Source organism: Chironomus tepperi, unplaced genomic scaffold (assembly GCF_022539635.2).
Source record: "Chironomus tepperi strain 1889 unplaced genomic scaffold, CSIRO-AGI_Ctep_v1 contig_244, whole genome shotgun sequence".
Classification (NCBI taxonomy): Eukaryota; Metazoa; Arthropoda; class Insecta; order Diptera; family Chironomidae; genus Chironomus; species Chironomus tepperi.
This window is the reverse complement of record NW_027226366.1, coordinates 514,860-541,709: the sequence shown is the minus strand read 5'-3', so window position 1 is coordinate 541,709 and position 26,850 is coordinate 514,860. Positions and strand designations below refer to the sequence as shown.

Sequence of the window (26,850 nt, the reverse complement as noted above, 5' to 3'; positions counted from 1 at the left end):
TCTCTAACGTGTTGAGCCTCAAAAATAGAGCAACAATACAATTTTAAAAAATTACTAAAATTGTTAAGGTTAGGATTTTTTAAATTACGCGAGCGTTTAACTAAAATCACCAGAATCAAAACTTTTATTGAGAATTTCCAATCCAAAAAGACCCTAAAAAATAAAATTAAATAAAAAAAATGAATGTTCTTACGATTACGTAATTTTTAAACCAAAGTAAAATTAAACCCAAAAAAAATGGAAGTAATTTCTTATTCGATGTCTAATTAACAAACCAAATACTCATAAAAATTGAAAAGAAATTTTCCCCTTGCTCTGTGGCATTTATAAGAAGTAAAAAAAACAATGATGATATTTTATTAAATGTATGTAAAACTCTTTGTCTTCTAGTCAAAAAAAGGATATTGATGAACAAAAAAAAAATATTTATATGAAAAACAAAACTATTTATTCAATTTAATATAAAATAAATAATTAAGTAAATAATGTAAATAAGTTTTAATTGACGTGGAAAGAAAAGAAAAATTAATTAAATAAAAGGAGTATCTTGTACGATATCAACAAAAAGTCAGAATATCTTTTTTTTATGGATTTGACACATTTTTAAATGTTTTTATTTATTTTCTTCCTTTGGAAATAATTTTAGAGGATTTTTTATAGGTTAGGTTAATGACTTGGTCAAGGTTTGTAAAAGTTTGTAAGTGTTTTGAACCAATTTAATTTTTCCAAGGCTAAGAATCCTTTGTATAAATCGAATTCGAGATATACTCGAACCAAACTCAAATGATTAAGAATTAACCTTGAATTCAGACACTATCGAGATATCTAGAACCTTTATTGGATCAACACTTGAGGATGGAATGAACTATGTTCTAATGAGAGCTCTTCAGTTCAAGAACAAAACGTCCCAGTGGAAACCGAAACTTCGGACAACCCTTTATGATAGTTTCTGAAGGGTAACAACTCTACAATCAGGCTGGCGATGATAATGTTCACAGGCGACCATTTTCGAAATCAACACGTACAACATAAGCAACATAAGACTACTGTTAGCAATTAGATTGAATATCGTTTTCACAAATCTAGTAATTAAAATCAGAATACTTGTGCCAAATTCTACAAAATGGCTATTTAGATCCAATAGAATCTACAATTAGACTTCATCTTAAATTGTGACTAACATGACTAATTAATCTGGTCATCAGTGAGCTCCGAAATTCAGTTTGGTGTCAAATTTAACTTTGCTCAAATTACTTACACAGATCTACTGATCAATTTGAAAACTACATACCAAAATGTAGAATCCATAAATGAAACAACAACCACCAAGAAAAAGTCAACCCTAAAAAATCTCCCAAAAATATTTCTAAGGAATTTTTTTTTTCTCTTTTGTTTATTTTTACTTCCAGTAATTTTTTCTTATCCTCAATTTCAACATTATAATGAAACATATAAATTACATTAAACATTAATTTTCATTAAACAATAAATAACGATTATTTCATTCATTTTGTTTTTTGTATTTTTTTGGTATTTGTAATTTAATTAATTTAATAATTTTGTTTTAAAATTTTATTTGATTTAAGTTGTGTTAAAGAAATTTTTTCTTTATATTTAAATGGATTTTCAATTTAAATTTTTGGTTTAAATTTAAATTTTTTAAAACTTTAAAGACTTTTTTAATATAATTTATGAATGAATATATCCTTTGATTTCTGTGACTTTTTTTAAAATTTATTTTAATTCAATTTAATTTTAGGATTATGGTGACGATGACTTTTTTCAGATGATGATTTTTGTTAACTCTTGAAAGCTCTCGTAGATTAATTTCCTTCGGGTTTTGGCCTGTTTGTGTCGTAACATCTGATGACCTCTGATTGTGATAGCGTGCCACCTTCTTCTTGCGAGAATGCAAATCCATCTGTTTTGAGTATTTTTCCGAGGATCCAGTGAAAATGTTAAAATGGAAGAGAAATAAAAATATTAGATTTTGATTCGCTTATAAATAGAAAGTTTGATGGATTTGCTAAGGTTTTTGTAATATTCATTATCAAATTAGTTCAGACTTTAACAAAGACTACTCGATTCAATTTAATATTCATTTTAAAAACCTAGAATACTAGACTTAATCGTTAAAAGTCGAGTATTCATTTTATATAATAAGAACTACCTAGGCATGTGATTAACCAAGCGACACAAATGAGAAAGGCTCCATCACTGATACATTTATTAACATCAAATGAAAGCTCACTCATTTTGGTACCCATATACTCAATTAGACTCGACTTCTTATAAAATTCGAATCGACTTAGAGCTCTGATATGTATTAATAAATCCCGGAACTTCATATGAATCACTTAAATTAGCAATCTAAAAAAATCTCATTGAATTCAAAATTCCCTAAATTACCTCAAAGTATCCTCAAAAAACCTTAGCAAAATCCACCAAACAAAATAACTTCATAGATTAATATCCCATAAAGAACTTGTTCTTGAAAAAAGTAAATTAAAAAATTTGATTTTGTGAAATATTTTTTTGTGTAATTTTTTTAATAATGATATAGGAACTGATACAAAAAGGAAATGTTAAAAAAATTGAACAAAAAAGTCAACTAATAATGTAAATTCACAGGATTAACAAAAATATAGAGTAGCTGATTAATTAAATTATTCACAAATTCGTTTGTGTTAGTTTTTCATCATTTTAGAAAATTTGAATTTGATATTTTTGGATATAAAGCATGTTCCATATTTACTTATTGTTCTGTCATATTTTGTGTTATTTACCATATCAATGTACTTACGCTTCAATTCCATTTCTCGCTTTTCAGTTTCAGCCGTATGTGACCGACTTGTATTGCCAGTGCCAAAAACACGTCTTACATTTGTTCGGACAAGAAGGCGAGCCGTTTCAGTTAATCTATTGTCAAAAAATTATTTATTTTTTTCGCCACACAATTTTTTTTTTTGGGAATTGTTTGAGTTATCGGCGATTTATTTTTCGATAGACAAGAAGAGAATGTGAATGAAGAAGGAAAATTGAAATTTTTTGTTGATATTTTTCTCTGCAAAAATTATTTTTTTTTTTTATGGTCTAAAAACCGTCACCAATAATAATAAGTATTAATACTATAAGAATAATTACTATAGTAATCAAAAAAATTAGAAATAGAAGAGAACTTTTCAAGATTTCAAGCCTAGCAATAGAAAGTAGTAAATAATTGGGCGAGGGGGAGGTTAAGAGGGGTCGTGAGGAACTCAATCAACTTTGTTAATAAAATTGTGAATATAAAAAAAATAATTAATAAGGATTTTAATACCTCTGATAGTAACAAAATAGTAAAAAAGTTATCGAATAGAGAATATTCATGATAAAATATGTAATTTTTATGTTCATTTCATTTCCATTTTTTTTTTGTGATTTATTAAAAGATTAGAAAAAATTGTGAATTATCAACCATTACCATTACGTGTTTTTTTACTTTATTTTATGTTGAATCACTGGCATATATATTATTATAGATTGTAATAATAATAATAGTATAGGAACTATGGATTTAGGGTGAGTTAAGGGGATTTTAAGCAAATAAAAATAATTAATTAAACCAAGAAAACCACTACATGGAACGTAAATTACTACAAAGATTCAATTTAGAAAATATCATAGAATTTAGAATATTTAATCAAATTTATCCACAAATCATGACTTTATACTGATTTTTCCAATTTAAACACAGTTTAAGTACTGAGTATTTTGAGATTTGCTAACTTTTCGGAGCATCTCTATTCTCAATCTCCTATTTTCCGAACAGACAAGGAGCATGCTCACAAAATTGAGCATGCTAAATTATATTGATTGTACGGTCATTTTGGTAAGTATGCTCATTGTCTGTAAGGATTTTAGCTTCAGCTGTTCTTAAATATACATCCGAACAGCATTACACGGCTAATTTCAATTTAAGACGCAGAAAAATGCTGAAATCTACCGTCATGTAGCATTTAAGGCGTCTTCACGTACTGCTGAGAGAGCGGTACCCTAGTGCTTTAAATTGTGCTGCTCAGGATATGGGCTTTGCTCAAGACCAGAGTCAGACGCAATCGTAAAAATTGTAGAGTTCCAGATTTTTACGATTTTTCTCAAATTGGTTTTTATCCTGAATAAGTTTTAAAGCTATTTAGTACATCCTTACTCTTAAATCGAGCGACAACGTTTCTAGAACTCTTAAGCATATTATGTAAATATGAGCGTATTATCATCCCTGAGTGATTATATTGTATAATAGCTGATTGTAACTCTTAAATCTTAGCCATAACTTGGTATATTGTCGATAAGCCCCTTCTAAATAATGCAGATGATGCATTCAATTACGCTATAATCAGCCATTGATTAGCAAAGCCCAACTTAATGGTGGTTTCTACATATGCATCTCTGTATAGCTTATATCTTAGCATGATAAATAATTAAATGCTATTTTAAGCTAAATTGAAGCTTGTGTAAAAGCTTACTATGAACTTATCAAACTATATGTATTCAAAGTAAGCAAGCCTTTCATAAAACATCATTGTTTATCAAATAATCTACAATATACAAAATTATAGACAGAATGTATAAAACATTTTAAATATTACATGTGACAAATTGCTTTGTCTCATTCCTATATAATTGTGGCTTTCATATCAATCATTTGATTAATTTATTGTCCTTTTGTTTGTCAAAACGTTCAATTTTAAAATAAATACTCTGAGTAATCAATAATTGTCAATTTAAAGCTGGTGATATTTATATTTATAGTTTAAATCCATAAAAGGATTCAGGGTGAATTAAAAATAAAAGCATTTTATGAATTTTTTGATTGAAATCGCTTTTGTGTCTGACGAATTTAAAGAATGAAAAAAAAAAATCCATAAAATACAGCAAAATTCACAAAGCGCTTGTTCCACATTTGCCAATTTTAGGAATGTAGAAACATTTTCTAGGTCAAATATTGACCGAATAGCTCGTAGAAAAAAAAAATCAATAATTGTAGATAAATTTGATTAAAAGTTTGATATAAAACGAGGAACAACAGTTAATGTATTATTAGGAATCATGCAATAACAAAGTTATACAGAAATTATAAAAGAATTTAAATCAATTAAAATAGAAATAATAATAAAAATTTGTGTAAAAGTTAATAGAATAGTGTGATTGAAATTAATTGGTGATTGATGCATATTTTGATATAATAAAAAAAGATTGAAACAAGTTAAAATGTTCTTTAAATGATACCCAATTTGACAAATTTTTTTATGGTAAACTTACATCGCATAATTGACCCCAGGGCATGCATTGTTCTATCGAATGAATTTTGCACATATTTTTGCATAGATATTTAAATATTTTTTTTTTTTTGAAAGTTTAATGTTCAGTTTTTAATATTTAATATTGTCCATCACAAGAAGGAAAGAAAATATGAAAAAGTAATATGAAAGAAAGAAATTAGGAAAAATACATTTAACAAATTTGATTTTTTATGAAGAAATAGAATATAAAAAATTGTAGAAAAATACACATCAATAAAGAATTTTATTCTCATCTAAAAGTAAATTTAATATTCAAAAATAGGAATGGGGTAATTAAAATCATAATGGCACCATAAAAAATAGGAATTTTTGAAGGGTTGTCATCATGGTTACTATGCTAATCTAGTTTTTGAATTTAAAATCTATATTTGTATCCATTTTCTAATTTTGAAGACGGGTTGAATTTTTCTGATTTCTCTAAAAATTCTAGTCGAGACTAGTCGACTTCATACAAATTTTTAGTAACATGGAGTTACAATTATTCAGTAAGTTACAATATATTCAGGTCCGTTCCAGTAAAAACTCTCTATGGTGTATTTACAACTCTCATATTATTCTAATTTCTAACAATATCATTCATGACCCCTTTCTTTCATCCAACGTTGCTTAATTTTTGGATCCCGACACTAAACTGCTAACCTTAAGAGGCTAAAGTATCTAAACCGAAGCTCGAAGTCGACTTGAACTTTATAAGACAAATTTACTTGACTCGAAATTTCCATACAAAGTCTGAACCGGCTTCGAGCTCTAAACTTCCAAAAATTCACTAGACTAATCTGAGATTCTAACCCACTACAGATTTTAAAGATCTAAAATATTCAACATATCCTCTACAAAAAATTCCATGATAACAACTCTTAATCATCATAGTAAGGAAAAAGACACAAAAAGCGCTACAAAAATAGACAAAAAACAAAAAGGTCAAGCGTATAATAATTTAATTATTAATTGTTATGTATCAAAATAATTCAATTTGAAAACAATATAAACTTTCATGTTTATTTTCCAAAAAAAGTAAATGAGAATAAAAAAACAAAAATAATTAATAATAATCAGACATTCGTATAACATCAATTATTTAATTAACTCTTTTTTTTAACATCTTTGTTATGGTTTTGTTAATTAATTTTTTAATTTTTTTTTCTTTCGAGATAACAATTTTCATTTTTTTTTATAAATGAGGTATAAAAGCTTTTTAATAAATTTTATATGTATGACACTGCTTATAATTGACTCAATGAGCAAACATTTTTACATGCAAACTATATCCTAAATCATTAATGTGCACATCTATTCTAAATTATTATATTAGTCTTTATAGCTATAGTTCTGGGTAGATTTTATATATTTTCTTGTTTTGATCTTTATGGTAAGTGAGAAATGACAAATTTTTGAGCATTTCTTTCGATTTTATCAGAGCTGGAAGTCGGTTTGAATTTTATATGGAGTTTGAGTGACATTTCCAAACAAAATCGAAGACGACTTCGTGCTCTGGTTTTAATTTTTAAAGGATTTGACCTAACTTTTATTCTTTTCGATTAAAATCGATACTTTATACCAAATTTTTCGTCTCATTTTTAAGCTTTAAAGCAAAAATTTTGATTAAATTTCTAATAACTGCCTGATATGAAAATGAACGAAAATTGTAAAATTACAAAAATGAAATACCGAGCGGCACAATACAACTAGCCGCATTTTTCGCAATGAAAATGGAATTTAAATGAATCGTCACTGTTCTATCAGGACAGCTTTGCTCCTTGCCGTTAACACGACCACGTACCGATATTTAGTTTTTGAGGCATTAACATTGAATTAAATATAGAATTGATTTTTGATATGTTTTATTGATTGTCAAATGATTTATTACCTCAAATAGGTATTAGATTGATTAGATATGTAGATAAAATGCCATAAATACTTGTGATTTATTGGATTGAAGACCTTACTTAGTAAATAACTAATAATAAGAATTTTTCGAATCGAAAAAAGTATAGTGGAGTTAATGTAGGGATTCATCTGTAATTTATTCATAATACAACAACATTGAGTCTAATATTCCCTTAAATTTGACCTAATTCTATATAAATCACTTTAAATTTAGTGCGATATTGATTGTAAACTCTTAACTAACATCCCACACCTGGTAATCCTGATAATTTCCCCCTTTAAAAACTGGACTATTTTATCAGACAATAAATTTTAAAAAAATAAAAAAAAGAGATTTAGATTTGATATTGCAGTGTAGAATTTGACATTAAAAAAATATACTATTAAAAAACATACATACACAGCCCCCATAACAGAACATAGCATAATAACATTGAGATTATTTAATAACAATAATATTGGGTTACATAAGTTCTTCACATCTACATGCTAAACTTAATAATAGTCTATCTAGTAATTTAGAATGTCTATAATTTGTGCTTTTCGTCATTTCTTTCTAGTTTTTATCAAAAAATATTCAAAATTTTGTTAAATAAATTAAGGATTTTTCTTTTGTGCGTTAAAAATGTTTTCAGTTTGCATATGGAATCGCGTATGGATTACTATAATAGTAATCAGAATCGATATAAATGAATGGAGGCGCATTTCTATGTCACATATGAAGACTTTCATTTTTATGTCGCTTCTCCAATTCATCATCATTTTGTGTCTCAATATCACTAACGCGAATTTGCGATGAGCTTATAATTTTAACTTCCGAATTTTCTGATGGCGCCACAGAATTTGTTGCTCGTTTTCGTCTTGGCGGTCGCGTTGGGGTTTCATCAAAATCATTAATTATATTTTCAGTTGATCGATGTCCGTTCACAGGATATTGGTCACGATTCCATCCCAAAAACTCCTTGATTTTACCAATATTGTTGCCAATTGTAACTCTATTTGTGCATTGATATTTTATTTTTTTGGTTCACACGATTATTTAATGTTTATGGATTATGAATTAATTAAATTTTTTTCAAGCATCATTTTTAGGTTAGTTTAATTTTTTCAGAATCATATTTTGTTAGTAATTTGCAAGTTAAACAAAAAAGGAAGAAAATGGAACGGAAAAGAAGAATAAAATTCAATTTTAATTAAATTTGTCCAGCGGTTTACGGCGATAAAAATGAAATAAGTCATCAAGTTCTGGATTTTTATTGACTTTTCAGCAAAATTCTTGCAATTTTTTGTTAGTGTTGAGATGGAAAAACACACAAACACACACACAAGATGGTGTCGTCTTGAATATTGCGCAACACGTGCGTATTGGCACAAAAAAGAAAAAAAAACTCTCCATCATGCTGCATATTATAAAATCTCACACAATAGATGATGGTGAAGAATAGGAAAGATAAAAATTCAATATTTTTTTAATTATTATTTCAATACAAATCAAATATCCCAATGACGGATGACAAAAAGCACAATTTACTAGTTTGCTAATTAGAAAGGCATAGCCTAATTGTGATTTTTTAATGGATTTATTACTGGAGAAATGAATGAAAAATTTTCTAGAAATTGAAAAGTTAAATTTTGGATGGAAAATTTGACACAACCTTAAAAAACATTTTTCTGTAAGAATTCTAAAAATTTAGCAATCTCAATTGATTTAACTGAGTTAGTGACTAGTTATTTAACTTACTAATAAAATTAAGTAAAAATATAGAATTTTGGCAGATTTTTACATTTTCTGACATATTTCTAATTTTTGAAAAATCAAATTCAAACCGAAAATCAGCTAAAATATCGACAATTGCTCGAATTTTTCATTCAATTTCTATTGAAATTTTCCTTCATTTCTTAAAAGATCCATTTCATATCACTTTTAGGTCTAAAAAATCTAATAATCTACATCTAACAGAAACAGAAAAAAATATTATGTGCACAGGATATTGCCATAAAACTCATAATAAAAATAAGAAAGAAAGAGTTTGAAAAAAGTATTTAAATCAGTGATTATTTTTTTATGGTGCAATTCTAAATGGATCATCCGCAAACATCATCAAAGCTTTATTGATTCTGTTTGCATCATTCTCAGTCTTTTATTATTGATTTTTTTGGAATTACAAATTTTATCAAAAAAGATATTCTTCTTATCAGTTTCAAGGAAAAAAATTTTGCAGTCAAAGAAATTGGACAAAAAATTTTGGAACTAAAGAAAATTTTTCATGTTTGACAAAAAAAGAAGGGTTAAAAAATTTTGAGACTTCCTTAATCTGTGATTATCAAAGATTTGAAAAACATGGGACAAAACAAACTGACGGCAGAAAAATGGTAATTATGGTTTGGTGCCAAAACTGTACAAAAAATTTTGATTTTTAATCACAAACACATTAACAAATTTTACGAGTGAATATCATCAGGAATTTGTGTGTCTATAAAGCTATTCTAATTCCTAATCGACATTTTCATCACAATTACCATTTTTCAGTTTGATAGAAAATAAGAACTAAAAGACATCAAGAGTTCGAAAAGAAAAAATGACAAAAAAATAAGTCAAAAATTCTACTTACGATGCTTTTGATTCCTGTCTTGGTTGAGACGATCTCGGTGTATATGTGGTACCAGTCTTATGACGATTTTGAATTCTACATTGGATATAAAAACATATTTGAAAAATCTTGATTAAAAATATAGTCTTGAAGCATTAAATCTTGAATGGACGGTCAATAAACTTGAATTTCTTGCTCATTAAGACAATTGGAGTGAATGCAATATGTGAATTGACAAAACTTATTTCATTGCCATCTGGATGTGCTACTATTAAGCTATATATTTGAGTTAGAAATAAAATCTGATTAGATAATGCTTTATAGCTTTTATGACCTCAAATACTACTGAATCTAGTTCCAAAAATCCATAGTAAGTTCATGGAAATAGCAACTAATCAAAAGAAAGTTCAAGAACTGAACAAATATCCTTCAAAATACAATCTCATGAATTTTTAATAAATAATCATTCTGTTAAACAGCTGCAACTGTCTATTTGAAAGCCTTGTTATAAAGTTCAAGGACATTGAATAAGAATCATGTCCTCACATGACCCATAGTGAAATAAAGCACATCCAATAGAAAAAACTTACACTTTAATCACAACATCAAGAAGCAGCGCTGCTACTGGGATTAAAAATAGTCCAAACCAAAAGGCGGGTGTGGTAAATATCATGTGATGCATTCCTGAAAACACAGCGCCCACTCGAATGATTGGCCAAATATTACTGTAATCATAATAAATCATTAAGTCACATGAATGACACAAAATGAAATTAGCTTAATTTACCTGTAAACCAGCATAAAGAAGAACCATAATGCAATTGAACCCCAAATAGCACAATGAGTTAGCCATGTCCACGAATTTGAGATTAAACCGGCTTTCAAGCAAACAGTTACGACAACATACTGTAATTAAAATATCATTAGAAGTGCTATGATAGTGTATAATTGACGATAAGGATCTTACAGTGTACACCATGTTTCCTAGAACTAAATATCCTCCTTCACGTCCATTTCCCCACACAATACCATCGAAATATGAATACATTGGCATCCAATATAAAATGATTGAATGGATCAAGGCATTTCCGATCCAAATCCTGTTAAAAATAAATCACAGTCATAAGTTTCAAGGCATTCAAATCTCTTTTCAGTCACAACTTACCAAAATACTTTTACGTTAAATAATCTGGCACTTTGAAAGTTTTCATAAATCTTTGGATTTCTGTGAAATGAAAAAATTGACAAAATTAAGTCACAATTCTGTTATTTTATGCCAAAATTGTCAATCAAACCTAAAAAGTGTTTCGGCTGAGTAAACTTTATCAAAAATTCCGATAGCGAATGGCGGTAAAGCAGTAAAGAAAACGTTGTAGAGACCAATTGTCCATCGCTCGAAAAGAATTTGGCCAGACCAACCTAATGATAATCATAAAAGGACATTCGACTAATTGATAAAGATAATAAAATAATGCTCTAGACTTGCCTGAATAAATTGCAAACCATAACTCAATTACATAGAGGCAAATATTTTTATAGAAGCTATATAAAATTAGTTTGCACATTCTTGAGTAATTCCATGCTCCGTGTACGAGCAGTAATTTCCTCAGATATCTAAACTGTGCTATTGAATAATCAGAGGCGCAAGCGGCTTGTAATCCTTCAACTCCTGAAATTCCAACGCCAACATGCGCACGCTAAATAATAAAAAAAAGATTATATGCATAAAACAAGCCACATAGTAAGTAATCATCATCATGTGTGATTTACCTGAATCATCGCTACATCATTGGCACCGTCACCTGTGGTTTTATAATGGAAATAAATTATCAATGAAATAAACACACAAAGTAATTTAGTTTCTTCTCACCTATTGCCAACGTCACACAGTCGTTTCTCGACCATAGCTGAAAATATAATTAATAATGCAATAAAATATCAAAAATGATATACAGTAGCTAGTCACAGTCAATTAGATTGACTGACTAATTGCTTGAGGGAATTTTAATCGTTTAACGGACATTTGACGTTTAAATTCCCATGACACAATTATGAGTAATTAGTCTAGACACGAAATCATCCTTACATCTTTGGATTTTGAACATTCTCGGACCAGCATGATACAGTCAGCTTTTTGTATTGGTGAAACGCGACAACAAATGACGCACTTACAGTTAATACATAATTCATAAAATTCTCTCCTTAATTCACAGCTTAATGCATATTTTAATGTCTTTCCATCGATAATTAGTGCAGTGTTGTCTTTCTTAAAGTGCTCATTATTTGCTGAACTGCAGCTTGAGCTAACTGCTTGAAAATCATGAGTATGTCTATTAATACTGGTTCTTGTGTTATCTAAACTATCTTCATTCATGATTATCAGATCCATTCCTTGTTGCAGGAGTTTACATGAATATCCAATATTGATTGCCGTCTCTTGTTTATCACCTGTGAGGACCCACAGTTTGATTTTGGCTTCTAGAAGTGCAGCTATTGTCTCAGGAACTCCTAAAAATCATCATTAATTAGTTCAGTTTTTGAAATTTTTAACGGTCATTTAAAATTTGAAAATTATTTGGTCATCTCGGAAATATTCAAATATTATTTAAATTTTAAATGACCGTTGTATAATTGGTTAAGTATATAGTCTGAATACATACCTTCCTGCAGTTTATCCTCGATAGCTGTCGCTCCCAAAAGCTTCAAATTAATTTCAATCAGACTTGCTGCGTCTTCAACCTTTCGTTCACGATTTTGAATTGCTGTCGATGCTTTATGATACGTATCCTTCCAATGCTCATAAACTTCTGGATCGATGTCAGCAACTGCCAAACATAAAGTTCGAAGTCCTTCACTAGCAAACTCTTCAAGATGTCTAAGCGTAATATCTTTATATTCCTGTCCATCAGGCGCCAATCGCTCAAAAATGACAGTGTCTGCTCCTTTACAATATAATTTGATACCACCGCGCGAATCTCTCGCTATGATTGACATTCGCTTTCGTGTCGATGTAAACTCGAGGACATTTAATATTTCATATCGTTCAGTATCGCCGAGAGCATCCATTTCGACATATGCAGGCGTTCTTGTATGAAAAATGAATCCAAATTTCTTTGCACCATAAACGAGTGCACGTTCGTCGGGACTTGCCGCATGATAAATTATGTCCTCATTTATCACATTTATCGATGATTCATTGTCAACACTGTCATGTGATGTGGGCGATCCATTTTCAGGAATAACAGTATGACATATTGCCATAAGTGTCATAAAATTTCTAGCAATATCGGAATCACTGTGATCACTTAAAATATGTTGACTGAGTCTTGATGGACCTGGTCCATCTGTTGTTGTAAAGGATGTTGATGACATTTCTCCAGTTTCCTCCGCTTGATTATCCAATGAATAAATTTGACCAGCAATTGAACACTTTTTGAATTCCATAACATTTCTAGTAAGCGTTCCTGTTTTATCACTAAACACATACTTGACCATCCCAAGTTCTTCATTTAAATTAGATGTACGTGCCATTGCTGGCGTATTTGATTCTTCATGATACATCTCAATGTCCAAATTAATGAAAATGGCTTGAATAAATCTCACAAGCTCAAGAGTCACTTGCAATGATATTGGAATCAAATTATTGTAAAGAATTATGAATGTAAGTAGATTATATGCAAAGTTCTTTGTCCAATTCTTTGTGCCCAAATACCAATGATCTGTGAAGTAGTTCAATGTCCATATTTCATTAAAGATTGCACTTGTTAAGCATAATACAATAAGTATAAAGAAGAGCATTAAAATTTGTGTATTAGTCATTTTATCAACTGTTGATCGTTTAAGTGGTGCTGAGGTAGAATTTCTCATAAGCTTCGTATCATGTCCAGTATAAATGACCATACCAAAGATCCATGATGTATTTCGAAGCATTGCACCACGTAATAATACTTGATCGGGTCCCAGTGCTTGAACTTGACGATTAAGTTCCTTAAAATTTCCATTGAATTCGTATAAATGTCTATTTGGCGGTTCACTTTCAATCGTTCCTTGCAGTTGATTCAAGTCTTTCGCCTCAACGATTTTAGATGTATCAGGAAGTCCCTGTCTAATTTTAAGATTCGTCTCTCCATCCAAATTTGAAGTCTCTATAAAAGATATGCCTTGTGGTTCACTTGACGATAGTAAAATTAAATCTGCTGGAAAGAAGTTATTATTTTGAACTTTGACGATGTCACCGACAGCTAAATTTCTCCATTTTACACTAGTCCATAAACCGTTTTGTAATTTCTCAATTTCACGATTATTGGTCTCATCGTCCGCTCTGTGGCGTTTCTGCAATGGACGTAAAAATATCGAGTCAGTAATTATACTCAATTAAATACATTTTGACACGAACGGACAGCGTGACATGGATTAATTTTTGATTTCCGACTAGGTCAGTGATGTTCAAACTGTTTGCTGCGAGACACTTTGTCTTTGATAGATGGACCGAGCCAAAAGGAACCTGAACATCACTGAACCGTAGTCAAATTAAAATTTCATAAAATTCCATAAAACTTACAAAGTCTTCGATTATTTCCTTTATCGCACTCACTGATAATATAAATATTAAAGGAACTAATGTTGTGTAACGTCCAGTCGGCGATACATCAGGAATTTGTTGAAGGAGAGCGATAAATAAGAAGAAACAATTCGAATATCGTCGAAATTGTTCAAATAAAAATGACGGAATGAAACTTAATGCACTGAAAAAACAAAATAAGGTAAGAAAATGACTTATTACTTATTCAGCAGGTGATTTATGGTAAAATTCCAATACTCTACCTATATTTAGCTGTCGAAATGTGATTGTTACAATATTTTTGTGGCTGTTGTTGATTAATAAATATAACACGCTTTCCAGCATCTTCTAAAGTCGCTCCCGATGTTGTTGCATCATCTTCATCTGGAATCACATTAATAATTATATTAACTAAATTTTTCTTAACCATGACTTAATTTTTTCGCAAGCAAAATTTGAATGAACCAAATAAGCAAACCCAATTGAAAGGGCCAATGAGCATGTAATATAGAATAAAAAGGAAAGTAAATGGAATGTCAAGGTAGATATTAAATGACAGTATTTTCACCTTAATGACTGTAATTTAATATCCGACAATGCAAATTTATGAATTAATTAAATCATTACTGGTAGTTTTTTCGTATTCCTTAAAGGGCTGGAATTGATTATGATCAGTTAACATAAGTCTTGTTTGATACTCGACAGGATAAAGTAGTTACTTCAAACTTTGTGAATGTCTTTTTTGACTCAAAGGTTTAATTTGTTTTCTTCACAGTTTTTGATTATTATTATTAGATTGCTGTGATTTCTCAGAATGTATTCATTATTGTATTTTTGAAGAACATTCAAGGTTTGAAGAAATTTAATGATTTTTGATTGAATCTACTGGAATCTAATAAAATTTGTATTTTTAGAAGCTCTTACGCGACTTTACTTTCACTTTACAAATAAAACATTTGTAAGGTTTTAAAACACCAAAAACAGTGAATTTGTATGGTTTTAATTTCAAAAATAATTTAACGGTTAATTTTAAAAGCAATTTTGAAACATTTGTATGGTTCTGATTTTCAAATTTATTTTTACCGTTAAATTATCATCAAAATTAAAAACATTCGTAAGGTTCTAATGTTTTGAAATTTGAAAAAGGAAATTCAATCAAATTTCGACAGTAACATATTAATCAGCCATCCTGTCAGCCATCAATTAATCAATTCCAACCCATCTAATGTATTGACTAATTAATCTTGTATGCAATTAAGCGGAATGTTTATTTTAATGGATATTTTTTGAGGTTTTAATATATATTTGTGTAATGCAATTAAGCCATAACCAAATTAGAGAGCAAGAGTAAGGATACTTAGATATGAAAAAGTAAAAAAATTGTAGAAAAATTACAGTAGAATAATGTTTCAAGTTCCATAATCCAAAAAGTTAGTTGTGGGCATTAAGGGGGGTATGGTGTAGGTATGTATGTTATATAGTTAAAAATGATGAATGATTTATTAATTTGAGGATTCGTAGAGCATCACTATCTATACTTTTATAGGTAATTACACATTTCCATCACAAATTATTATATATGTCATATTAATCACAGTGAGAGAGAGGAAAATAAAGCACAAGATATAATTGGAATTCTCTTCTATTTTAATGTGTATACACAATATTTTATTATATATGCGAGCGAGCCAAAAGAGAGGAAAAATAGAAAACTTTTTTTTGATTTTTATTTTTATGTTTTTGCCAGGAAAAAATCGATGGAAATATATGTATGAATACGTGTACTTTATATTTTTCCTAATGCTTTTCTTTCCTTCTTTCGCTTTTCCTTCGATTTTCATTCACTCAAAAAAATAAAGAAAAATAAAGTATTGGTTCTATTGATAAAAAAAGGAGAAAATTTGTGTATTATTCATTGACTAAGGTTTGGGAAACTTAAAAATACACGCGTTAATCGGTTTCATTTGAAATACAATTTTCCAGAGCTTTTTGAATGATTTTTTCATGTCAATAATTTATGAGCTGGTCTTAATACGTCATCATAAATGTATGTCAACGTCTCATGTCCTAGACAGCTGAGGGAGAAAAATAATTCAATGTTGAGATTTAAGGGTCGATCAAAAATGACATCTGTCATGTCGTTCAAGTCTGAATTCTGATTATTCAGCTTTTCAGGACTTTCATCACTGAAATGCCAAAATAATATTGAAAAACAATAACAATGTCACTCAACTTCAAGATTCACGTGTGCTGTGGCAAGTATATCCATTGAAGGATCTACAAATTCTCATGTGAAGTTTGATGGCATTGTCCTAAGTAACGGTTTTTTTTAAATTTATACTTTTAACGGTTTTTTGAAATTTGAATCAAACTTTTGCATTATTTTGAACTTTAATTCAAACATTTGTTTGGTTTTGAACTTTAAATTAAACATTTGTAAGTTTTGAGACTTAAAAATTTCAAAAATAACGGTCATTTTGATAGATTATTTGAATTTAAGGATTTTAAGGACACTTTTCATGATTATATCCACTTTTAAGCACGTAAAGAATCACAATATTGGCACATGTTAGAACAATTAATCCACAGCATTTTTGTGACTCATGGGAAAGTCCAAAACTGATGGACATCATTTAGAAATCAGAAAAAATCATTCAAATCTGACAAAAAAGCTTTCACAGGACGTCTTTTTTTCACAATAAAACTTACTCAATATGGTAATTTTAAATGTCTTGTATAATGACGACAAAAAGGCCATTTCAAATGACGCATTAAATGCTTAAATTCACATATTTATATTTATAACTAAACGACACATTAAAGGATGGCATCGAATGGTAAATATTCTCATAAAATATATTTCATTAAATTATTTAACTTGATCACAAAATGAGTAAATTTAAACATTTTATTCCGACTTTATTTTTAATTCTTTTTAAGCACGCAAAAAGTGTTATTTTTTGCCTTTAAGTAGTAGAACTTGTGCGTTGTAAAAAAATATTCTCAATTGATTTTTTAATTAAAAATTTTACTTTTTTTTTATTCTTTTTCACACAAAAAACGAGAGTAAATTTTTATAGAAAAATCCTTTTTTCTAGCTATTGATTAAATTAAATATATGATAAAAATATATAAATTCCTCATTATATTATAATTCACTAAGAAATTTTCATTAAAAAAAATGTTGACGTTTCTAAGTTGAGGACTGATGAAAAACTATAAATGCGAGAGACATGGAAAAGTCACTTTTCTGGTGAGAGCATGAATGAAAATGAAAATAGAAGGCACAAGAACGTGAGTAAATTTGAGCATAATCATACTCAATTTTCTCTCAAACATGATTGCATGTGATGAGGAAAAATCAATGGAAAAAGAATGCGATAGAATAAAAACAAACGTGCTGAATTAGAAAAGGATGGAAGTAAATACTCTCACTCTCGTTGGACATTCTCACATTCATTTTTATGTCAAAACTCTCTATTGAAATTTTTATAATGCTGTTCGTGATTGAAATGTCAAAAGTTACGATTTAAAATAAATCCGACGGGATTAAGCTTAAATTTTGATAAAATTCCAAATAATCGCTTTGGACTCAAAAATTAGATTCTGTGTCAGGCTGTAAGGTTCATCCTTAATTGTGAACTGTTTTAAGTGTGTAAGATACGCCAAACAACCTGTCCTTTAGCAAATTTGAATCCAATTCGACTCTCGAAAAGTCCAGTTCAAATAAGCTTGAACCCTGGTGGATTAAAATAAATCTCACTGGATTAAAAATTTAACCCAATTTCATTATAAATTAGCAAGTACCAAGAATCAAAACCAAAATAGCCTATATCCATAAAACATTTGTTAGTAGAGCAAGGTGTGCATGCAATTAGTTTAATAGCAGGTTAATCAGTAGCCGCCCATAAATGATTATAAAGTTCCTGATTTTTCACTCATTTTATTGCATTTTTGGATTGTTAAGATAGCATTTGATGGAAGAGAGACAGAGATTAAAGCTAAGCTTATTCTTCTTACTTGATTCACTGCCTCGCAAATTCCGCTCAGATGTTGTTGTCGACCAATTACTATTGTGATTTGGTCGATTTTTGCCCACAATGAATGCATTAAATGCAGTTATTTTTTCTTGTACGTAATCTAAACTGTGCGATGCAAATGAGCGAACTTGTTGAGTCGTTCTCTCTTGTAATTCTCTTATTGTTGGCATAGTCTCGGAAAAACTTTCTATTCTATACTCTTCTTCACTTCAGGTTCTTTTTTTTCTTTCTTTTCTTTGTGTTCTTGCACTTTTTATTGTTTTTCTCAGTTTTTGTCTTTAACTATCTCTGTAGTTATGAATATATACGTAAATATTTTACGATTTGTAGGATATACGAATAGGAAAAAAAAACTAATTTTCTCGATAAATGCTTCTCACATTTTCAGCATTGACATTTGATGAAAGGAGCGCTGAGTTCTGAACGAAAAAAATAATAATAATAATGTATATGTGGGTATAATCGTATATATCATAAACGTAAATATCATGTCATTTAAGTTGTCACTCTTTCGTCAAATTTGTTTTGGGAAGTATGTCTTCGCTAATTCTGACAACATCTGGTAATGGATTTCAATTGACTGGATGTTCTTTTTATCCTTGAGTAAGCACTAAGTTATCCATTACTGAATGTTATCATAATCTAAGCCTTGAATAAATAATCAAATCAGTAATTACTTGCAGGCTATTAGAAATTTAATCGTCAATTAAATTCAATGCTGGATGTTGTCAGGCGCCTTGAATCTTATAGAAAATCAGACTAGTAAAGAAAATTGTTTGCAAAAGGAAATTACAGTAAGGGAAATGAGAGAAAATATTGTTTAACTTAATTATATTTTGCCGTCTAGTTCCGATCGTATGCACAAAGTATACAGTAAAAGAAATTTGAGACACAGGATTTCACATTTCAAAATTTTCCACAAAAACAAAATTGATTGCATTCCTGACTATAAATTTTCTCTTGTGACTTAGTAAATGTATTTATAAACAGCTTAAAAGCTGTATAAAGAAGAATTTCATTCATTAATGACATAAAAATAATTTTCTTACTCATTTTCTCGCGAAAATCTTGTATCGTTAGACGTTTTGTCTTCTGCTTACTTCTTTATTTAACGTAACAACCGTATTGAGTTTCTGGCTTCCTTCACTTAATTAAGATACTACCTGTTATCTCAAATTATACTTCTTTTAACAACTTATTCTACTGTATCTTATTAAATTTTTCAAGCATGTTCTTCAAACTGAATTAAAGCTTTGTTTATGTAAGCTGAACGAGTAAATTACGAGTTGTTGTATTTTAGGTCTACTGAATGTCACTTTTAAGCTTGAATTTGTACTTTATGGATTTCAACGATGAACAAAAACATTCTTACAACTTTAGTGCTAAAAAATAACCGTGAAAAATTTCAAATTTTAGCATTGAATTCAAAATATTTTTGACCGTTATTTCGCTAAATCCAACTTGGTCGTCAAATTTTTATTATGTCATAAAAGTAAAAGATATTTACGTATGTAAAGATATCTTCATGACAACAAATATTTTCTTCACACTATTCCAAGAAAGAACTGAGTGTATGCATCTGTTCCGCTATTTATTTTTATTGGCTTTGATCCCAGTGAAAGAAAGATATATGCCATTTGCTATTCCGATCAAACACATTTTTTTAATGTGCACTTAGCTAGATAGATATCTATCTATTGGAGAGCACAAGGAGAAAAATATTATTTTCTTCTTTTTCTTTCATTTCGTCTAAAATTAAAATTTTAAGAATGATTCATATTTCTAAGGTAGGCAAAAGAAAAACGTTTTTTAAGCAAGTATACAAATTAGTTCCGAGCTGCACATATGGACATGGATGCCACCAAGAATACCACCTAATATACCAAACGGAGGTAACTTCCATTTAGTGCCCCTCTGACAGACTCTTGAAGGATCCATGCCACAGCCTTCTTCATTTGAGTAGCTCGGGTCATTAAAATATTTATATGTTAATCAATTGAGTGAATCCACTCCCATATGTCTTTCAAAGTCTTATCGGAGCTTCACGCAAAAAATTGATTATCACATATTTGCCTTGCCAGAATTTTTTTCAATAGCTGATTATTGTTGAAATTCGCGTTTTATTTTTGGTCGATTTGGGTGGAATAAACCGATAAATTAATTTTATAGCATGAATCGTATGTATTGGAAGTATTTTGTGGAGAATGGACGATTATGTTAAGAGGTCATTCACTTATGATGTTAGATAATAAGAGGAGGGTGTGGTTAGATGGATCAGGAGCTAGATGCTCTGTATACACTTAATTAAATGTTGTCTACATGACAGTCAAGAGGGCAGTTTATTTAGAACTAAGTGGCGCCTGCTTTGCAATAGGAGATGTGGTGTCTGAGCATAGTGGAATCTCGAGTCATGTAAAGGTGAATATGTCAGAGCGACAAAGCTCTGTGGTCGAAGGGTTAGGCATCACATCAATTATCTGTATCAATATTTTATGAGTACTTTGGTTCGATTCCCTCAATGCTCACGACAATACTAAAGGATACTGCCAAGTAGATGCTGTTAGGTTCTAATTACACCGTCCCTCGACGGATGCAGACATCATCTATTAATATTCCGATCTAGTTTACATTTGAATTTTAATGATTGAAGTTCAATTGATAGTCATAAAAATCCCAAATCATCTATGGACAATCTCAAAGATGAGAATGCGTTCCTATCACCTTCACATGACAGCTCAAACTACTCATATTTCGAAATAATTGAGTAAACAAACAAAATTTGAAATGAAACAAAAAAAAAACAGGTTGAGAAAAATATTTACGCACATATTGTGACTTATTAGTATATCCAACAATTGCACACATTATTTTTCTTGATTTATTCCCTTCAAAAAAAGTCTAATTTACACAAACGTAACAAAAATAATGTAGGAAAAATTATGACGACACTAATGATTTTCAATGTGGATAGCCACAGCAGCAGTGAGTTTAGTTTACAAGATTACAAAATAATTTAATACACGTATATATATAAAAAAAAGTGTATTTATGCGAGTTGCTACAGTGATGAAATTGTACTGAGAGACTGAGCTGAATAAGTCCAGAGAGCTACAAAAACATTCATTATAAGTAATAATAAATTTCATTTAAATGTATGTGAGGTAGCTGGTTAACAAATATGTGTGAAATGGAAGTGAAAAGCGTTCTTGTGTGGCAATTGAATTTTCTTATCACACAAAAAATTGCTGCACAAATCGCTCGATGTGAGATACAGAGACATACAGACAGATTATGTATAAATATACTTGAATTATTATTATTATTTATAAATTGAAAAGCATGTTTGAAGAGGGAAAGGAATCATACGTTTGACAGATGTTTATGAATAATTTATGTGAATATTAAAGTAAATTGATTATTGCTCTTAATTCCTTTATCAAATTTTCTCGTAGCGCATTTTTGCAGGTTGGAATTTTTTGGATTAAGTTGTTTTGGAATATTTTTGAGTTTTCAAGAGTTTTAGATTGAATTGAAGGCAGTATAGCTACTCATGATGGTGAAATCAGTTAGTTTATGTCTTTTAAGTCCATCAGAATATTCCGAATGAATAAATTTCAATAATTATCTTAATTATCAGCCCTTTAATAATTAGTATGAATCACAATATTTTGGGCTACGCCTTGATTTTGATAAAACTTAATCTAGCTGTATGTGAATTTTTTGAACCTTACTAACTTATATTTTAAGATTTTCAGACATTTTACTCAGATTAATTCATTACTCATCTTTAAAATTGTGTTCTTTGGAATAAATTCAGCTTTTGGACATTGAATTGCTAATTGTTGTACTAGACCATGACGGCCAGGTTGTAGACTTAATGAAAAACAAGCTCATCATTAGAACTGGAATGTGTCTGGATAGGAATAGCCCGAAACAAATAAGTATTCCTAATGTCGAGACCAAGACTTCCCGATCTCGGCTTCGAGAATTTGTTTGGAATTCGGGAAACTCTTAATTAATCTAATGATAAGCAACACAAAATAGAACATCGTTACCTCACCGCGTTGACGGCTAGACGTCAATGTTCTTTAACGAGATGGTGAAATCAGTTTTTGGTCTATTTTTAAGGTTGAAAAATATTGAATTTTAAGATCGGAAATAGAATTTAATTTAAGACTTTAAATTCTTTAGACCAATCAATATAAATCATTTAAAGCAGATCCATATCAATTAAATCTTCAACATTTATAAATTCATTGTATTCCTCATTATTACTACACTTGACAATGAGTTCACTATGTATTACTTAAAGAAGAATATTGCTTTATTGCTAAGATAACGAATTTTGCGATAACAAGCCATGAAGAATCTACAAATCCTGCAAAAATGCGCTTTGGACATCCACAAAACGACAATAATGTCAAAAAATTCTTTTACCTTCATATTCCTTAATCTTTCTTCGCAAGAATGAAGCTTTTAATGTCACTGGTCGTCGTTCATTTTCTTGTAATGTTATCGATTCTTGTTCATTACTACCCGGACGACTCCTTCGACTCTGCCTTTTTAATGATCGTCGATTAATATTATGTCCATTGTTATCATTACTATTATTATGATTTAAGGATGATGATTGATTGAAATCTACATTACTGGATGACGACACATCATTTTGAGTCGAATGAAAGTGAGAAGAAGATTGCTCATGTGAATTTAATTGATTGCTAGTTTGTGCTTCCACTTCATCACTAATAGTGCTTATAGATATTTTCTTATTTATTTGCGATTTTTTTGAATCTGACATTTTGCTGCCTTCTTCTTATTTCTTGAATTTTTGCAAAACTTGTACAATTTGTGACAGCAATTGATAGTTTAAAGTGCTATGATTCATTCACATGCAATATATTTAAGCACGTAATGAAGGCAAGAAAATGCTCTTCATTTCCGTTTTGATCTATTTTCACACACAATAAATTTTTACTGCCATGACATTTTCAAGATTACTTTGTTCAATTTAAAGTTTTTTTTTTTATTTCATTTTCATTGTAAAGCTTTCTACAAACTTGAATCTGAGTTTTCACAAGGCACAATATCCAATTTCCAAAAAATTAACTTTATTCCTTTCCCACTTTTGCCTCAACGATGTTAACCACACGGCGATATAATGAAAACTATTTAGTACGGTTAGGAAATCACATCAAAAAAAGTAAAAACTTGCCCACAGAGGGTTTTATCATTTTCATTTTCATTTTATTGTATATGTGTGTATTTTTTTTGAAGCAATGATGTCATAAACTATGATAGCGCTAGGCTGATAAGATTGCTGCGCTGAGCATACATAGGAAAAAATCATGTAATTGTCCCACCTTGATATATGTATGTTTCATTTAGGGGACGTACATAAATGACACTTCTTTGGAAATTTGGACTTTTTTTGCTCATGAGCTTTTCCGAGCGACATGAAACGTGATTTTTAGGCTTACTAATATTCGCTGATTTTTAAAATTAATTAATCACGTTTTTGGGGGTTTTGAACCTTAAGAATGATGCATAGTTTAAATCATTCATAAAAATCTACGTTATGAATACACAAAATATGACATCACTTGAAATTTTTGATAATTATTGCGATATATATCTAGTACATCATTTATGACTAATTCTAATGACTTTTACGTAAATTTTCGCAAACTAATGGTTCTCCCGGAAAGCACACAACGTAAAAATGGCCGTAAATCGGGCACAAGGCTAACATAACTCTAGATCCGACCTCAGGCCATAGTCAAGTGTCTTTCCGGTCTGTCACGACTATTTGCTTCCATACGAAAGCCGCTTGACCTCCATTCGGTATCAATAAAAGCAACCATGACAAAGCCATTAGCATTTGTGTCACTCGGGTTTAACTCAAAAGAAAAGCTCAATAAACTTTACAAGCTCTAAATGAGTTGCAACTCACACATCACACGTGAACATTCCCGAAATTCTTCCTCGTCTCCCTTTTGTCTTTACCCATCTTATCTGATGCAACAACATCAAAAACGTAATAATTTTTCAAAAAAATATCACATTAAAATTGTCAGACGATACGTACGGTCATGATATTTATTTAATTTAATACAGTTGAAATCCGCATAAAATGAAGAAAATTGCTCACATGTCCCAATTCATTTTGAAATGTTTTCCCACGCAAATGAGGAAAAATCTTAATAGGCTTATGATTTTCTTATATTAATCTTTCTTTTCTGAGAAAACGACGAGACACTGAACTATTGAGCTGGCGATAAATTTTAATTATTTTCAAAATATTGGAATTTCACCATCAAGGGATGATTGAGTTATAGATAGATGATGTTGTGTCTGAGAAAAGAGAGTAATACAATTTGTTTAGAACAGTAGTGGACAACCTGTGTGACGCGACACAAAAGTGACTTTTTGGAAATGGCCTGGATTGTATGCTGTGTAGTGTTTTGGTCGAGGCATATCACCAAGGTGTGCCGCGGAGAAAAAGGTTGTCCACCACTGGTTTACAACGAAAATTAGTCATTAAAAATAGAATCTTATCTTCTTTACTAGAAATAGTTCTGAATCATCAAAATTTATTAATATCTAGCTATAGTTCCTACTTTAGAATTGAAATTCAAAAGACAATGTTCATTCCCAAATCAATTTTCATTAATTATCAGCAATTTATAGACTTTCCGTGTCTATTTTACAGTAATATCCACAATAAACCAGCTAGCAGCGAAGTATAACCGAAGAAACAATGAAATACAGAAATTGAAAACAAACTGATTGAATTATTTTGCTTAATATAAATTAATCAGTCTACATATCGCACATTGGATTTTACTAGAATATCCAACAATGCATATGTTTTCTATTTTTCACAGCATATTATCATGAACTGCGATAGTAAATTAAAATAATTGCATCGTTAAACTACAACAATTAAATTAACATTTATTAATGACATAAAAATCATATTAGCTGTTACAAAAGCTAATTCAGATACACATCAGTAAGGTGAATTCCCCAGTAGATTAGCCTGTATATTTTGTTAAACAAACAGTCCTTTTGCAAAAAATTACAAAAATTATGACACGAAAACCTCACATTAAAGGATCAAAGAGAAGCTTTAAAAATATCCAAACATACTGTGCGATACCGTCAGATGGATGGACATTATAAGTGACATAATTTGATATGATCGCATGACAGGATTGTCAAGAAAAATAGTCAACTATTAAAACCTTTAATCCGATTTAATATGTAAAAGATAAATAACATTGTGGCATGAATACGAACGATTTTCCAAAGGTGTGTCCCTTTTTTCTGCCAAAGTTAAATGCGTGAGACAAAATAAAAGGAATGGTTTTTCGCAGGAAATAGTTAATTGATTTAACTCATACTTAGTCTGACTTTCAATAAATGTCGACGACGACGGACGGACGAGATAGAGTGAGGTTGAGAGAATTTGTGGGATGGAAAAAGGAAAAAACAAAGTTAATGGGTTGTGAAAAAATCAAAAGAATTGTGAGATAATGGAAAATTGTAAGGTATAAAAGGGCGCGACTTAGTCAGCAAGGTCATTGATAACATATGCTAGCAAAAATGAACAATTCATAATTATAATTCTAGCAAATATAAGTGTAAATATCGCGTATCATTTCGAACAGCATGCACTAAGTTATATACAACTACAGCTCCAACAAAGGTTTTTTTACGTAGCAAAATTCCCATAAAATTTAATGAAAAAAATATTTTCATTGCAAATGGAAAGTTATCGAGTGAAATTTATCTACAATATGTTTTATTCGAGTAAATTCTTTGCATTTAATTTTTCATGATTTTCCAACAGATTCGTTATCAGTTATTGACATTCAGGATTGTAAACACATATCGATTGTGTGCAACAAGTTACGAGTAAGGAGGAAAAAGTCTCTGTTTTGGAGACAAACTTTTTTTTTCGTAATATTTTTCATGCACTTTAAAGTGTACTTACTACTTTCTAAGAGATTTTCAGCGTCTGAATCATGCTGCTGTTGCAAGCAATTACGATTGGGCATATTCTAATTATGAGAGGAGTTGAGCAAACTACAATTTTTATTTAATTCACGTTCCTAAACTAAAATAAATAATTTTTTCTTTTATTATTACACCATTATTTTCAATAACAAAATTCTTGTACTAAATGTAAAATCCGCAAAAGTTGTGAAGTCACTATCAAGGTGCTGTGTGCTATGAAGCGTTTCTTATTCGTTATTGATGCAATCAAATGATTATTTCTAGTTTTAAAGCAATGAAGTTGATTTTAACAAACAGATGTTTATTGTTTGAAGATTGAAAACAAACTAAACATTTCTAAGAAGGGGATTATCAACTGTAAAAGGGGAAATCAATCAATCGCAATTACAAATACAATTTGAATATTA

General features: G+C 29.8%; 1 protein-coding gene across 8 annotated transcripts; it reads right to left on the bottom strand.

Annotated features, from left to right (window-relative positions):
- Nucleotides 1–423: 423 nt before the first annotated feature.
- Nucleotides 424–26,598, bottom strand: ATP8A (ATPase phospholipid transporting 8A1). 8 transcript variants are annotated; one of them, XM_070641566.1, is made up of 16 exons: nucleotides 22,859–23,581; nucleotides 14,645–14,765; nucleotides 14,382–14,565; nucleotides 12,481–14,152; nucleotides 11,907–12,328; nucleotides 11,691–11,727; nucleotides 11,591–11,622; nucleotides 11,307–11,517; nucleotides 11,116–11,239; nucleotides 10,986–11,045; nucleotides 10,788–10,920; nucleotides 10,608–10,726; nucleotides 10,411–10,545; nucleotides 9,842–9,916; nucleotides 5,302–5,333; nucleotides 424–1,921 (listed from the first exon to the last, which is right to left on the bottom strand). In XM_070641566.1, exons 1-16 carry the CDS (start codon nucleotides 23,220–23,222, stop codon nucleotides 1,824–1,826), a joined length of 3,819 nt encoding a protein of 1,272 aa, XP_070497667.1. In that variant the 5' UTR covers nucleotides 23,223–23,581; the 3' UTR covers nucleotides 424–1,823. The 8 variants fall into 8 exon arrangements, with proteins under 8 accessions (XP_070497667.1, XP_070497666.1, XP_070497665.1 ...); XM_070641565.1 differs by lacking the exon at nucleotides 5,302–5,333 and adding an exon at nucleotides 2,804–2,919; XM_070641567.1 differs by lacking the exons at nucleotides 424–1,921; nucleotides 5,302–5,333; nucleotides 22,859–23,581 and adding exons at nucleotides 6,466–8,224; nucleotides 18,402–18,840; nucleotides 26,421–26,576.
- Between the last annotated feature and the right edge of the window lie 252 nt (nucleotides 26,599–26,850).